Source organism: Mobula hypostoma, chromosome 14, assembly GCF_963921235.1.
Source record: "Mobula hypostoma chromosome 14, sMobHyp1.1, whole genome shotgun sequence".
Classification (NCBI taxonomy): Eukaryota; Metazoa; Chordata; class Chondrichthyes; order Myliobatiformes; family Myliobatidae; genus Mobula; species Mobula hypostoma.
In genome coordinates this window covers 4,375,313-4,391,726 of record NC_086110.1, presented here as the reverse complement: position 1 = coordinate 4,391,726, position 16,414 = coordinate 4,375,313, and the positions used below count along the sequence as shown (strand labels likewise).

The 16,414-nt window shown below is 49.3% G+C and overlaps 1 protein-coding gene across 1 annotated transcript in view; it reads left to right on the top strand.

The window, feature by feature from the left end:
• LOC134356064 (lysosomal protective protein-like) overlaps window positions 1-16,414 on the top strand; it is a 71,172-nt gene that overhangs the window by 15,985 nt on the left and 38,773 nt on the right. Inside the window, exons 2-5 of the mRNA XM_063066603.1 lie at window positions 1,538-1,649; window positions 1,998-2,135; window positions 4,687-4,845; window positions 8,431-8,522. Coding sequence (XP_062922673.1) covers window positions 1,538-1,649; window positions 1,998-2,135; window positions 4,687-4,845; window positions 8,431-8,522 — 501 coding nt within the window. The remainder of the gene's footprint in view (window positions 1-1,537; window positions 1,650-1,997; window positions 2,136-4,686; window positions 4,846-8,430; window positions 8,523-16,414) is intronic.

The following is a 16,414-nucleotide window of genomic DNA, read 5'->3' as shown; positions in this document are numbered from 1 at the left end:
CTTCCCTTTCTCCAGTGGTCTACTCTCCTCTCCTATCAGATTCCTTCCTCTTCACCCCTTCACCTTCCATATCCAGCAGGCTTCCCCCATCACATTCCAGCTATCCTCCTCCCCCTCTCTCCACCTTTTTGTTCTGGTGTCTTCCCACTTCCTTTCCAGTCCTGAAGAAGGGTCTCGGCCCAAAACATCGACTGTTCATTCATTTCCGTAGATGCTGCCTGGCCTGCTGGGTTTCTGCTGCAGTTTTCTGTGTTACTCTGGATTTCCAGCACTGCAGAATTTCTTATGTTTGTGAATCGTTGTTGTTGCAGGGTTACATAGAAACAAAGGAAACATACTACAGATCGTAGGACAACACACAGTAACGATAGACACACACTCCAGAACGTAGGACATAATGCACAGTAACGATGGACACATACTACAGGTCGTAGGACATAACACACAGTAACGATGGACACGTACTACAGGTCGTAGGACATAATACACAGTAACGATGGACACGTATTACAGGTCGTAGGGCAACACACCATAATGATGGACACATACTACAGGTCGTAGGACATAAGACACAGTAACGATGGACACATACTACAGGTCGTAGGGCAACACACCGTAACGATGGACACATACTACAGGTCGTAGGACATAATACACAGTAACAATGGACACGTATTACAGGTCGTAGGACAGAACACCAGTAACATAGGACAAGTTCTACAGGCTGTAGCACATAACATGCAGAAATGTACATCTTTCTGTCCATGACATTGTACTGACCTTTTAACCCACTCTAAGATCAATCTAACCCTTCACTCCTATTGCATTTTCTATATTTCTTGTGTCTACCTGCGATATGGGTCGTTGTGGCTCATCTCCACCTGCTGGTGGGTAATTATTGACAGGAGTTAAATACTTCTCTTACATCCTGTCAACAAATAGGAAAGGGCAAGGTGACAATTTTTTAATCTATCCAATGAATAAGAACCCCTCCTATTGCGATTTTATTTGTCTTAATCTACTTATTGGTAACAAACTAATCGAAAAAAAGCTCAGTCCTTTCAATCTGCACAGAAATTCTGATTCCCAGGTGGAGTCCATAACCCAACGCTATGCCTCATGAAAATCTGTGAATATTAATCCCAGATGTCCGACTGATTCTGGTTCTCACATCCGTTTTGGATAGAGTATCTCAAGTTTCCGCCTCCTCAGTGTGAGCAATTCCTGGTTTGGTTCTTGGAAGGCCAGCTCTGATTATACCGCGTGCTCTAACCAATGTTGCCTCCACCTTCCTGAATCCTTCTGACTTGGAGACCACAGTTAGGCTGCTTCAGCAGGACGTTGTATGCCAGCCCGCACCGGGTGTAACAAGATCAGTTCCTGCAGAGGGGAAAGTGGTAGAAGTGGTCCTGAGGGATTTCCCTTCTCCAACAGATTAAGCCCACCCATCATCGGCGGGCTGGGTTGCTCACCCGTTTGAGATCCTGCAGGGTCCTCGATCACGGTTCTTATTTCTAATGAGTCTTCTGTTCTCCAGGTTTGTGACATCTCAACGAGACCCAATCACTGACCCAGTGGTCCTGTGGCTGAACGGTGGCCCAGGGTGCAGCTCGTTGGACGGATTCCTCTCTGAAAACGGACCTTTGCATGTAAGTCTTCCCATGGCTGGATAGCGGGGTTGGTGGCTCTAAGGTGTGGGTCGGTCACACGACATGGAATCAGGTCGAAAGGTTGCGCCTTGTTTAGCACGGTAATAGGCTCTTCTGGATCAATAAGGCAAAGCTGTCCATGGTCACCCGTGTGACCAATTAATCTACTAACCCAAATGTCTATGGAATATGGGAGGGAACCCATGTGATCACGGGGAAAATGTACATGGACCTTACAGACAATGGCGGGATTGAACCTGAGTCACTGGGACTGATAGCTTTACACTAACTGCTACACCGCAGTGCCAGCCGAGGCCACCACAATGACGGTGATGTGTTTGATTTCAGGTGGATGACAATGGGCAGACCCTCTACGTTAACGAGTACAGCTGGAACAAGGTGGCCAACATGCTGTACCTGGAGTCTCCGGCTGGTGTTGGCTTTTCCTACTCCGATAGCGGAGACTACACCACCAACGATAAAGAGGTATGGTAGTCAATCTGTCCTGTCCCAGCCTGCGGGGTCATCCTCGGTTCAATTGGCCCATAACAACAGAAGAAATAGGCATGTTGACCCCTTCTGCCTACTCCACCATTCAGTAAGATCACAGTGATCGCTGGTCTCCCCATTGACTCCATGTCCCTCGATTCTCTTCATACTTAAACATCTGTTAGTCTCTGCACTTCCATCAGGCAGGAGGTACAAAAGACCGGGTTCCACACCACCAGGTTCAAGGGCCGTTCCATCTCTTCAGCCATCGGGTCCTTGAACCAATTGGCACAACCCCAATCACTACAGTTAACAACAGTGTGACCATTTGATCATTTTCACTCAAAATGACTTTCTTTTGTTTTAATTTGCGACCTTTCTTGCTAAAATTGTGCATAGTTAGTTTAATTAGTTTTCTTTTGTAAATGTTGCTGATGTGATGCTACTTCTAGTTCTGATTTTCGTTGCGTTTGTGCACACAAGTCCTTGTGCAGCTGCTTTGGCATGGGTAATGGTGAACTATCCCCAGGGCCATTCACACTTTGCACTCAACATACTGTCAGTGCCATCACTCAAGTCGTGTATGATGTTGTCTCATGTGTTGCTGATGGCTGTAGAGGTCGATCTGGGATCGACATGTTCTGGCACAGTGTGGACACAGTAAGTGGTCACTGTGGTTAGCGGTTGTGTCTTTTGGTTATTCAGTCTCTCCCTTCACGGCTCCCGCTTGTTCTCTGCGGCACAGTGGAGGTCGCTGTCACGTAGCATTCCTCCCTCTTGAACAGATTTCCTCCAGGTGTATCTCCTGTGTGAGTTGTCTCCCCGGTTTTTAGAAGTAACTTCTAATTTCTTCAGGCTGATTTTGATTTTAGCTTTGAAGCATTTCCTTTGCCCACCAGGGGCTCGCTCACCTTCCTTCAACTCGGAGTAAAGGAACTGTCTGAGAAGACGCGCGTTAGCCATCCAAATGTCATCAGAGTTGGTGTCGCTTTATTGTGGTGAAGACGCTGTTCATGCTGGGCTGCTCCAGTACACAGGTGTTCACACGTCTGTCCTTCCAGCTGATCCTCAATCTTTCACAAAGCTCTTTGGTGGTGTTGTTCCAGGGCTTTTGGGTGTCTACTGTAGGTGGTCCATGGTTCAGCTCCATACAGTAATGTAAGAAAGACAACTGCTCGATAGACCAAAAGTTGTTGTTTGGACCTGTTGTTAGGGTGCTGTCTTCAAAGACCCTTTTCCTTAATCTTACACAAGCTCTCAGGTGGTGGTTGATCTCTGAGTTGATGTCTATATATGAGAAAAGATTGCTGCCAAGGTAGGAAAAGTAGTCTCCATTTTCAAGGGTGATATTGTCAACTTTTATGGAGGGCTGGATAAGTGGCTGGTTGGCCAGGATCTGTGTCATTTTTGTATACCCAGGGCTCTGTATGCTTTGGCAAAGGCATTCAGGATACACTGGGGGTCTTCTTCAGAGAGTGGTGCGATGGTGTTGTCATCTGCATACTGAAACTCCACTGCAGTGGTGGTACTGACCTTGTTGAACTATCTCCAGGCAGCTCAGGATCCTCAGAGACTGCTAAATCACACACTCAGCAGCTGATGCTCTCTGGAGGTCTGTGTAATGATGACCTGGTCAGTACCAGGAAGGAGGAAACTGCCAATGTGGCTGACGGCCTGAAAACGCTGGAATTTACCGGAGTGACCCTGGCCACAATCTCTTAGAGATATTCCCTGTGTCTCGTCCAACCCTTCCACATTCCCATCAATACCAACTTTTCTCTGCTTTCTCAGTTCAGGTTGAAAGTCTTTGACCCGAAACTTTAACTTCTGTTTCTGTCTCCATGGATGCTGCCTGACCTGAATGTTTTCCTGTGTATCTCTGTGTGTAGTTGTTATCTTTCTTTATATTCTGCCTGACCTGCTGAATGTTTTCCTGTGTATCTCTGTGTGTAATTGTGGAGGTATCTTCACTCCCATTTCAACATTAGTGTCCAGAGCCAGACACTGCAGTTGGTGTTTTTATGTGGCTTGAGTTTTAACCCAAAGACAGACCCTTTGCCCAGAGGTACTCGAGTACCATGCATAGAGCATAGAGCATAGAACACTACAGTACTGTCCAGGCCATTCAGCCCACGATATTGTGCTGACCTTCTAACCTACTCCAAGGTCAATCTAGCCCTTCCTTCTCATATTGCCTTCCATTTTCCCATCATCCATGTGCCTATCTAAGAGTTTCTCAAATGTCCCTGATGTATCTGCCTCTACCACCATCCCTGGCAGAGGGTGTCATGTATCCACTGCTCTTTGTAAAAAAAAGTACGTCTGACATACTCCCATACTCTTCTCCAATCACCTTAATGTTATGCCCCTCGTACTAGCCATTTCCCCTGGGGAAAAGTCTCTGACTCTCTACTCTGTCTATGCCTCTTATCATCTCGTGCACCTTTTTCAAGTCACCTCTCATCCTCCATGTAGGTCTTCGGTCAAACTACTAGAAAGCAAACATTAACCCCTCCATTTCTGTATACACCACACCCCCTTCCCACAGGTTGCAGAGAACAACTACCTGGCCCTGCAGGATTTCTTCAGGAAGTTCCCAAATTTCACCAAGAATGACTTCTACGTGTTTGGCGAAAGTTACGGTGGGATTTATGTGCCAACGCTGAGCTTCAAGATCACAGAAGGTCCAGCACAAATCAATTTCAAGGTATTCCAGTTTTGTTTCAGAGCTGACACCGAAATCAGGCTTCTGGCCCAGGCTGCCCCACCCTGTTAATTCCTCAGAGTTTCAAAGAGTGGGGGAGGCCTCATTCACGTATCTAGGCCGAGGGACTTGACAGGGTAGACATTACATTTCAAAGGACTGTGGATGCTGGAATCCTGAGCTACACACGTGGGTACTGGGGGAACTCAACTGGTCAGTGACCATCTGGGAAGGGAAATGGACGGCTGGCATTTGGGTGGAGACCCTTCGTCAGGGCTGGAAAGAAGGGAAGGGAATGGGTGCAGTAAGAGCTGGCGGGTGAGGGGGAAGGGAAGGGAATGGGTGCAGTAAGAGCTGGCGGGTGAAGGGAATGGGTGCAGTAAGAGCCGGCGGGTGAGGGGGAAGGGAAGGGAATGGGTGCAGTAAGAGCTGGCGGGTGAGGGGGAAGGGAAGGGAATGGGTGCAGTAAGAGCTGGCGGGTGAGGGGGAAGGGAAGGGAATGGGTGCAGTAAGAGCTGGCGGGTGAGGGGGAAGGGAAGGGAATGGGTGCAGTAAGAGCTGGCGGGTGAGCGGGGGACCCAGGTTTAGAGAGGAGCGAGACCATCCCGAAGACCAGCATCGGGAAACCAAGTACTTTGTCTCTGCACAGCAGATCCCACAAAGGAAATGGGATAAGAGACCATATGGAATAATGGAAATTGTGCAACCATCAGGCCTTTCTGCCCATTGTAGTTGAGGTGATCAGAAGAAGGTTTGACTCCTCCTCCCAGCACCAGGTCTACAGTTACACATCCAGAGACCACTTAAACATGCGGTCCCTTGCATGCGGTCACCACCTTTGGGGTGAAGTAAACGTATTCTCCATCTGCCCTTTAATTCTGCTTCAAATTGGCACCTCTTGGCTTTTGACCCTGCTGCCATAGGAATCTCTCTTTATATTTACTCCATCCCAACTCTTGTCATTTTTGGACATCCCTTTGGTTTGCCTTCAGCCGTCCCTGTTCCGGCTGGTCCATCCGTTCCTCTTGCAGATAGTTTTTCAGAATTGCAAGTCCCCTCTGCATCTATTCCCGTGCAATCACATCCTCCCTGTAAAGTGATGACCAGAATTATTTCCACACAAAAGCTGTGGGTCAACTTGTGACCTACAGGGACCACAGGGTTTTGTCACAAGGAGAGATTGGACATTGTTTCCCCTGGAGTGCAGGAGGCTGAGGGGTGATCTAGTAGAGGTTTAAATATTTATGAGGGGCAACAGGTAGAGTCCTTTTCCAAGGGTAGGGGAAGCCTAAAACTGGTGGGTACAGGTTTAAGATGAGAGGAAATATTTAAAGGATCTAACCCTCTCCCCGTGGCTCGTAACAAACATGGCTCGTTGGCTAACTCTGGTTAACACCCACGTGACTCAGCATCGCCTGGGTAATGGTGAGAAGTCCATATTCAATGAGCAACACACATCTAGGGTTGGTATGGTTCCGGTTCAACCAAGCAGGAAAGTTGGAATGTTCCGATGAAGGAATGGAGACTGTGCTGAATGCTGTCCCCTGCACCTTACACCAGTGGAACATTGGGAAAATATTTACAGATATTTCAGCTTTAACAAACACTAAACAGAAAAAGGGCCCAGTACAAAGTCAACCCAGTCCAAATGTGCACATAAACGTTGGAGCTCATTTGTTTATATTAGTGGTGGGAAGAGGCCTGAGCTGTTCCTAAAGATTCACTATGTCAGAATCACAATCAGATTTATCACGACTGATTTCACTAACGTGAAATGTGTTCTGTTGCAGCAGTAGTAAGTGCAAAGACATAAAATTGCTATTAACTATGGAAACAAATAAGTAAGAAAAAAAAAGAGCAAGCAGGTGGTGTTCATGGCCCGTTCAGAAATCTGATGGAGGAAGGGAAGGAAGAAGCTCTTCCCGAAACTTTGAGTGTGCATCCTCAGTCTCCCGTACCTCCTCCCCGATGGTAGAAACAGGAAGGGGGCATGTCCCCGATCCCCATGGTAGGAATGGGAAGGGGGCACGTCCCCAATCCCCATGGTAGTAATGGGAAGGGGCCACATCCCCGATCCCCATGGTAGTAATGGGAAGGGGGCACGTCCCCGATCCTGATGTCCCTGGTGACAGATTCCACCCTTTCGAGGCACTGCCTTGCTGAATACAGTTCCAGGTTAACTAGCAGTGGGGTGAAGGTAACACACCTGTGCTGGGTTGTCAGAGGTGGGGTGAAGGTAACACACCTGTGCTGGGTTGTCAGAGGTGGGGTGAAGGTAACACACCTGTGCTGGGTTGTCAGAGATGGGGTGAAGGTAACACACCTGTGCTGGGTTGTCAGAGGTGGGGTGAAGGTAACACACCTGTGCTGGGTTGTCAGAGGTGGGGTGAAGGTAACACACCTGTGCTGGGTTGTCAGAGGTGGGGTGAAGGTAACACACCTGTGCTGGGTTGTCAGAGGTGGGGTGAAGGTAACACACCTGTGCTGGGTTGTCAGAGATGGGGTGAAGGTAACACACCTGTGCTGGGTTGTCAGAGGTGGGGTGAAGGTAACACACCTGTGCTGGGTTGTCAGAGGTGGAGTGAAGGTAACACACCTGTGCTGGGTTGTCAGAGGTGGGGTGAAGGTAACACACCTGTGTTGAGTTGTCAGAGGTGGGGTGAAGGTAACACACCTGTGCTGGGTTGTCAGAGGTGGGGTGAAGGTAACACACCTGTGTTGAGTTGTCAGGGATGGGTGAAGGTAACACACCTGTACTGGGTTGTCGGAGATGGGGTGAAGGTAACACACCTGTGCTGGGTTGTCGGAGATGCCGTCCCTCCCTGGAAAGGGTGAAGGACACCTTTCCTCCAGTGTCTTCATTCAATGCCCCTTACATACCCCTCCTGAAGACAGCTCTGTTGCGATTAACAGACCTTTGTACACTGCACCACCCACATCTCTCAGCCAGCACCATTTTGTCCTGTTGTTCACCTGTGTCTTTGCAACTTCAAACACACCATAAAAGTCAGTACTTTGCATTGAGACGTGAAGGGATCTGAGTTGAAACATTAGCTGTTCATGCCCTCCCTCTCCAGCAGATTGTGTATGGCTCCAGGTTGCGGCACTCTGTTGGCTCTTGTGTGTCTACGTGTGTCTGACTTCCTCGCCACCTGAAACCTCGGTTCTGTTTCTCTTCCCACGGACGCTGCCTGACCTGCAGAGTATCACCCAGCATCTTCTGTTTTCATTTTGGGTGTCAGGTATTTGACTATTTTGTAGTTCTGCAGGGCCTAGTGAGTGGCCTCCCTCAAGTCACGGAGTCAACCTCGTCAACTGCTTTGGTAATATTGAGGGTTCCTCTGCCCCAGCCTCTGGACAAATACCTGGATCTGCTGATCCTGACTATTGCAGGATGTTACCTGCCATAATAGGGCATCAGTTGTGTGAGCTGTGCTCAGCTGGGGATGGTGAAGAGTTCTTTTCACTGTCCCGATTGTGGATTCGGATCCCATTGCACACGGAGGCTGTTATTCTCTGGGTTACAATGTGAACACAACACAAGCTCTGGTCATCAACGCGGTGGTGAAGTTGTTTCCTTTGTTGCAGGGGTTTGCAGTTGGCAATGGATTGAGCAGCACGTATTACAATGATCAGTCGCTGGTTTACTTCGCATATTACCACGGACTCCTCGGAGAAGAGTAGGTATCGTATTTGAGGAATAATACTGGTCTGAGCGATGGATATCTAGGGAGTGCCAACCCTCTCCCAGCATTTTGTGCCAAAGGCAAGGCAGCCCTGTTCAATGTGTAATGAGCTGTTCCCATTCCAGGATGATCTCCTATTCCAACCACATCTTGAAGGTGATGACAAATCCAGCATAAACGTCTCCCTGTATCTGACCTTGGGATTGTGTGATGGGACAGTGTAGAGGGAACCTCTCCCTGTATCTGACCTTGGGATTGTGTGATGGGACAGTGTAGAGGGAACTTCTCCCTGTATCTGACCTCGGGATTGTGTGATGGGACAGTGTAGAGGGAACCTCTCCCTGTATCTGACCTTGGGATTGTGTGATGGGACAGTGTAGAGGGAACCTCTCCCTGTATCTGACCTTGGGATTGTGTGATGGGACAGTGTAGAGGGAACTTCTCCCTGTATCTGACCTTGGGATTGTGTGATGGGACAGTGTAGAGGGAACTTCTCCCTGTATCTGACCTCGGGATTGTGTGATGGGACAGTGTAGAGGGAACCTCTCCCTGTATCTGACCTTGGGATTGTGTGATGGGACAATGTAGAGGGAACCTCTCTCTCTGTATCTGACCTTGGGATTGTGTGATGGGACAGTGTAGAGGGAACTTCTCCCTGTATCTGACCTTGGGATTGTGTGATGGGACAGTGTAGAGGGAACTTCTCTCTGTATCTGACCTTGGGATTGTGTGATGGAACAGTGTAGAGGGAACTTCTCCCTGTATCTGACCTCGGGATTGTGTGATGGGACGGTGTAGAGGGAACCTCTCTCTGTATCTGACCTCGGGATTGTGTGATGGGACAGTGTAGAGGGGGCTTCTCTCCGTATCTGACCTCGGGATTGTGTGATGGGACAGTGTAGAGGGAATTTCTCCCTATATCTGACCTTGTGATTGTGTGATGGGACAGTGTAGAGGGAACTTCTCCCTATATCTGACCTTGCGATTGTGTGATGGGACAGTGTAGAGGGGGCTTCTCTCCGTATCTGACCTCGGGATTGTGTGATGGGACAGTGTAGAGGGAACTTCTGTCTGTATCTGACCTTGGGAACGTGTGATGGGACAGTGTAGCGGGGGCTTCACGCTGTGAAACCTGTGCTGTCTCAGCACACGTTCCCAAGGTTGGACACAGTGTGGAGCTAGTCTGATTAAGCTAGGAAAAATTGAGGAAAACTACTGGATGAATTTTGCCAGATAGATTGGGGGAGGTGTGGAGGGTCTCATCCACATCTTCGTGAGTGCTTGTTTTAGGGTGGAGGCTTCTTTTAGAGTTTTCTACCTGGATTGAGTTTGTTGGCAGCTGTTAACCGTATAGATTCTTGCTGGGGCCACTGGCAACTTGCCAGGTAGCTGTTTCCCTCGGAAGGAAAGGGAGGACTCACTGTTGTTCCCATACGAACTACTTCCTCCTACCTCATTGTATTTGTCGGTCAGTGTGGGTGGAGCAGCATTTTTGATGTCTCTACCTTTTGTAGCCTGGGAATTCTTCGAGACTGGTAGAACCTTTCCTGGCATTGGAATTTCTACTGCCACGCTAAAAGTGACTGGCGAGTGCTGGGCACTTCCATACAACCCGGAAAAGAAGGTTTCTCTTCCACTGCCATTTAAGCAGCACCAGGTGGTCTGGAGTCATTGGTTACGTACTCCAGATCTTCGCAGGACCCCACAACCTTGTGTGGTCAGACCGATGGATCTGCTGACGCCACAGGAACGGGTGAACTGTGTTCCAAATTTTTCCACCTTTATTCTCAGTGAGGCCCTTCTTTCCCATCTTGCCCTCTTGGGACAAGTAAGATCAGAGATCAGCACCATCTCTTTCTGGTGCTAGAGGTTTATTCGTTTGCCATGGGAAGAGGACATTGAAGGTTGGTTTACTGTCTGGCACAAAGGGATAGACTACCACTGTACTGGAGCTCTGAACACCTAGAGTGCTGTATGGGCGGGGAAGTGGGGCACTTTTGGAGGGACTGTACTTACTCCTGTTCCAAGGATTCCACCTTTGGCACCGCTGTGCTGCACCTGAGGAATCTGAGACTGCATGTAGTAAGGGAATGGGGAGAAGCAAGGAGTAGACATTGTGGTATGGGTATGGGGAGGGACAGGAAGTAGACATTGTGGTATGGGTATGGGGAGGGACAGGGAGTAGACATTGTGGTATGGGTATGGGGAGAAGCAAGGAGTAGACATTGTGGTATGGGTATGGGGAGAAGCAAGGAGTAGACATTCTGGTATGGGGGGGGATAGGGAGTAGACATTGTGGTATGGGTATGGGGGGGGACAGGGAGTAGACATTGTGGTATGGGTATGGGGAGGGACAGGGAGTAGACATTGTGGTATGGGGGGAGACAGGGAGTAGACATTGTGGTATGGGTATGGGGAGGGACAGGGAGTAGACATTGTGGTATGGGTATGGGGGGGACAGGGAGTAGACATTGTGGTATGGGTATGGGGAGAAGCAAGGAGTAGACATTGTGGTATGGGTATGGGGAGAAGCAAGGAGTAGACATTGTGGTATGGGGGGATAGGGAGTAGACATTGTGGTATGGGTATGGGGGGGACAGGGAGTAGACTTTGTGATATGGGTATGGGGAGGGACAGGGAGTAGACATTGTGGTATGGGTATGGGGAGGGACAGGGAGTAGACATTGTGGTATGGGGGGAGACAGGGAGTAGACATTGTAGTATGGGTATGGGGGGGACAGGGAGTAGACATTGTGGTATGGGGAGAAGCAAGGAGTAGACATTGTGGTATAGGTATGGGGAGGGACAGGGAGTAGACATTGTGGTATGGGTATGGGGAGGGACAGGGAGTAGACATTGTGGTATGGGGGGGGACAGGGAGTAGACATTGTGGTATGGGTATGGGGAGGGACAGGGAGTAGACATTGTGGTATGGGTATGGGGAGGGACAGGGAGTAGACATTGTGGTATGGGTATGGGGAGAAGCAAGGAGTAGACATTACATGGGTATGGGGAGGGACAGGGAGTAGACATTGTGGTATGGGTATGGGGAGGGACAGGGAGTAGACATTGTGGTATGGGTATGGGGAGGGACAGGGAGTAGACATTGTGGTATGGGGGGGACAGGGAGTAGACATTGTGGTATGGGTATGGGGAGGGACAGGGAGTAGACATTGTGGTATGGGTATGGGGAGAAGCAAGGAGTAGACATTGTGGTATGGGTATGGGGAGGGACAGGGAGTAGACATTGTGGTGTGGGTATGGGGAGGGACAGGGAGTAGACATTGTGGTATGGGGGGGACAGGGAGTAGACATTGTGGTATGGGTATGGGGAGGGACAGGGAGTAGACATTGTGGTATGGGTATGGGGAGAAGCAAGGAGTAGACATTGTGGTATGGGTATGGGGAGGGACAGGGAGTAGACATTGTGGTATGGGTATGGGGAGGGACAGGGAGTAGACATTGTGGTATGGGTATGGGGAGGGACAGGGAGTAGACATTGTGGTATGGGTATGGGGGTGGGACAGGGAGTAGACATTGTGGTATGGGTATGGGGAGGGACAGGGAGTAGACATTGTGGTATGGGTATGGGGAGGGACAGGGAGTAGACATTGTGGTATGGGTATGGGGAGGGACAGGGAGTAGACATTGTGGTATGGGTATGGGGAGGGACAGGGAGTAGACATTGTGGTATGGGGGGGTATAGGGAGTAGACATTGTGGTATGGGTATGGGGAGGGACAGGGAGTAGACATTGTTGTATGGGTATGGGGGGGGACAGGGAGTAGACATTGTGGTATGGGTATGGGGAGGGACAGGGAGTAGACATTGTGGTATGGGGGGGTATAGGGAGTAGACATTGTGGTATGGGTATGGGGAGGGACAGGGAGTAGACATTGTGGTATGGGTATGGGGAGGGACAGGGAGTAGACATTGTGGTATGGGTATGGGGAGGGACAGGGAGTAGACATTGTGGTATGGGGGGGACAGGGAGTAGACATTGTGGTATGGGTATGGGGAGGGACAGGGAGTAGACATTGTGACATAGCGGTGAAATGATCAGACAAAGTCAGCATGGATTTGTGAAAGGAAAATCATGTCTGACGAATCTCATAGAATTTTTTGAGGATGTAACTAGTAGAGTGGATAGGGGAGAACCAGTGGATGTGGTATATTTGGATTTTCCAAAGGCTTTTGACAAGGTCCCACACAGGAGATTAGTGTGCAAACTTAAAGCACACGGTATTGGGGGTAAGGTATTGGTGTGGGTGGAGAATTGGTTAGCAGACAGGAAGCAAAGAGTGGGAATAAACGGGACCTTTTCAGAATGGCAGGCAGTGACTAGTGGGGTACCGCAAGGCTCAGTGCTGGGACCCCAGTTGTTTACAATATATATTAATGACTTGGATGAGGGAATTAAATGCAGCATCTCCAAGTTTGCGGATGACACGAAGCTGGGTGGCAGTGTTAGCAGTGAGGAGGATGCTAAGAGGATGCAGGGTGACTTGGATAGGTTGGGTGAGTGGGCAAACTCATGGCAGATGCAATTTAATGTGGATAAATGTGAAGTTATCCACTTTGGTGGCAAAAATAGGAAAACAGATTATTATCTGAATGGTGGCCGATTAGGAAAAGGGGAGGTGCAACGAGACCTGGGTGTCATTATACACCAGTCATTGAAAGTGGGCATGCAGGTACAGCAGGCGGTGAAAAAGGCGAATGGTATGCTGGCATTTATAGCGAGAGGATTCGAGTACAGGAGCAGGGAGGTACTACTGCAGTTGTACAAGGCCTTGGTGAGACCACACCTGGAGTATTGTGTGCAGTTTTGGTCCCCTAATCTGAGGAAAGACATCTTTGCCATAGAGGGAGTACAAAGAAGGTTCACCAGATTGATTCCTGGGATGGCAGGTCTTTCATATGAAGAAAGACTGGATGAACTGGGCTTGTACTCGTTGGAATTTAGAAGATTGAGGGGGGATCTGATTGAAACGTATAAGATCCTAAAGGGATTGGACAGGCTAGATGCGGGAAGATTGTTCCCGATGTTGGGGAAGTCCAGAACGAGGGGTCACAGTTTGAGGATAGAGGGGAAGCCTTTTAGGACCGAGATTAGGAAAAACTTCTTCACACAGAGAGTGGTGAATCTGTGGAATTCTCTGCCACAGCAAACTGTTGAGGCCAGTTCATTGGCTATGTTTAAGAGGGAGTTAGATATGGCCCTTGTGGCTACAGGGGTCAGGGGGTATGGAGGGAAGGCTGGGGCGGAGTTCTGAGTTGGATGGTCAGCCATGATCATAATAAATGGCGGTGCAGGCTCGAAGGGCCGAATGGCCTACTCCTCCACCTATTTTCTATGTTTCTATGTTTCTATGTATGGGGAGGGACAGGGAGTAGACATTGTGGTATGGGTATGGGGAGGGACAGGGAGTAGACATTGTGGTATGGGGGGGGACAGGGAGTAGACATTGTGGTATGGGTATGGGGAGGGACAGGGAGTAGACATTGTGGTATGGGGAGGGACAGGGAGTAGACATTGTGGTATGGGTATGGGGGGGACAGGGAGTAGACATTGTGGTATGGGTATGGGGAGGGACAGGGAGTAGACATTGTGGTATGGGGGGGACAGGGAGTAGACATTGTGGTATGGGTATGGGGGGGACAGGGAGTAGACTTTGTGGTATGGGTATGGGGGGGACAGGGAGTAGACATTGTGGTATGGGGGGGACAGGGAGTAGACATTGTGGTATGGGTATGGGGAGAAGCAAGGAGTAGACATTGTGGTATGGGTATGGGGAGGGACAGGGAGTAGACATTGTGGTATGGGTATGGGGAGGGACAGGGAGTAGACATTGTGGTATGGGGGGGTATAGGGAGTAGACATTGTGGTATGGGTATGGGGAGGGACAGGGAGTAGACATTGTGGTATGGGTATGGGGGGGGACAGGGAGTAGACATTGTGGTATGGGTATGGGGAGGGACAGGGAGTAGACATTGTGGTATGGGGGGGTATAGGGAGTAGACATTGTGGTATGGGTATGGGGAGGGACAGGGAGTAGACATTGTGGTATGGGTATGGGGAGGGACAGGGAGTAGACATTGTGGTATGGGTATGGGGAGGGACAGGGAGTAGACATTGTGGTATGGGTATGGGGAGAAACAAGGAGTAGACATTGTGGTATGGGTATGGGGAGGGACAGGGAGTAGACATTGTGGTATGGGTATGGGGAGGGACAGGGAGTAGACATTGTGCTATGGGTATGGGGAGAAGCAAGGAGTAGACATTGTGGTATGGGTATGGGGAGGGACAGGGAGTAGACATTGTGGTATGGGTATGGGGAGGGACAGGGAGTAGACATTGTGGTATGGGTATGGGGGTGGGACAGGGAGTAGACATTGTGGTATGGGTATGGGGAGGGACAGGGAGTAGACATTGTGGTATGGGTATGGGGAGGGACAGGGAGTAGACATTGTGGTATGGGTATGGGGAGGGACAGGGAGTAGACATTGTGGTATGGGTATGGGGGGGGACAGGGAGTAGACATTGTGGTATGGGTATGGGGAGGGACAGGGAGTAGACATTGTGGTATGGGGGGGTATAGGGAGTAGACATTGTGGTATGGGTATGGGGAGGGACAGGGAGTAGACATTGTGGTATGGGTATGGGGAGGGACAGGGAGTAGACATTGTGGTATGGGTATGGGGAGAAACAAGGAGTAGACATTGTGGTATGGGTATGGGGAGGGACAGGGAGTAGACATTGTGACATAGCGGTGAAATGATCAGACAAAGTCAGCATGGATTTGTGAAAGGAAAATCATGTCTGACGAATCTCATAGAATTTTTTGAGGATGTAACTAGTAGAGTGGATAGGGGAGAACCAGTGGATGTGGTATATTTGGATTTTCCAAAGGCTTTTGACAAGGTCCCACACAGGAGATTAGTGTGCAAACTTAAAGCACACGGTATTGGGGGTAAGGTATTGGTGTGGGTGGAGAATTGGTTAGCAGACAGGAAGCAAAGAGTGGGAATAAACGGGACCTTTTCAGAATGGCAGGCAGTGACTAGTGGGGTACCGCAAGGCTCAGTGCTGGGACCCCAGTTGTTTACAATATATATTAATGACTTGGATGAGGGAATTAAATGCAGCATCTCCAAGTTTGCGGATGACACGAAGCTGGGTGGCAGTGTTAGCAGTGAGGAGGATGCTAAGAGGATGCAGGGTGACTTGGATAGGTTGGGTGAGTGGGCAAACTCATGGCAGATGCAATTTAATGTGGATAAATGTGAAGTTATCCACTTTGGTGGCAAAAATAGGAAAACAGATTATTATCTGAATGGTGGCCGATTAGGAAAAGGGGAGGTGCAACGAGACCTGGGTGTCATTATACACCAGTCATTGAAAGTGGGCATGCAGGTACAGCAGGCGGTGAAAAAGGCGAATGGTATGCTGGCATTTATAGCGAGAGGATTCGAGTACAGGAGCAGGGAGGTACTACTGCAGTTGTACAAGGCCTTGGTGAGACCACACCTGGAGTATTGTGTGCAGTTTTGGTCCCCTAATCTGAGGAAAGACATCTTTGCCATAGAGGGAGTACAAAGAAGGTTCACCAGATTGATTCCTGGGATGGCAGGTCTTTCATATGAAGAAAGACTGGATGAACTGGGCTTGTACTCGTTGGAATTTAGAAGATTGAGGGGGGATCTGATTGAAACGTATAAGATCCTAAAGGGATTGGACAGGCTAGATGCGGGAAGATTGTTCCCGATGTTGGGGAAGTCCAGAACGAGGGGTCACAGTTTGAGGATAGAGGGGAAGCCTTTTAGGACCGAGATTAGGAAAAACTTCTTCACACAGAGAGTGGTGAATCTGTGGAATTCTCTGCC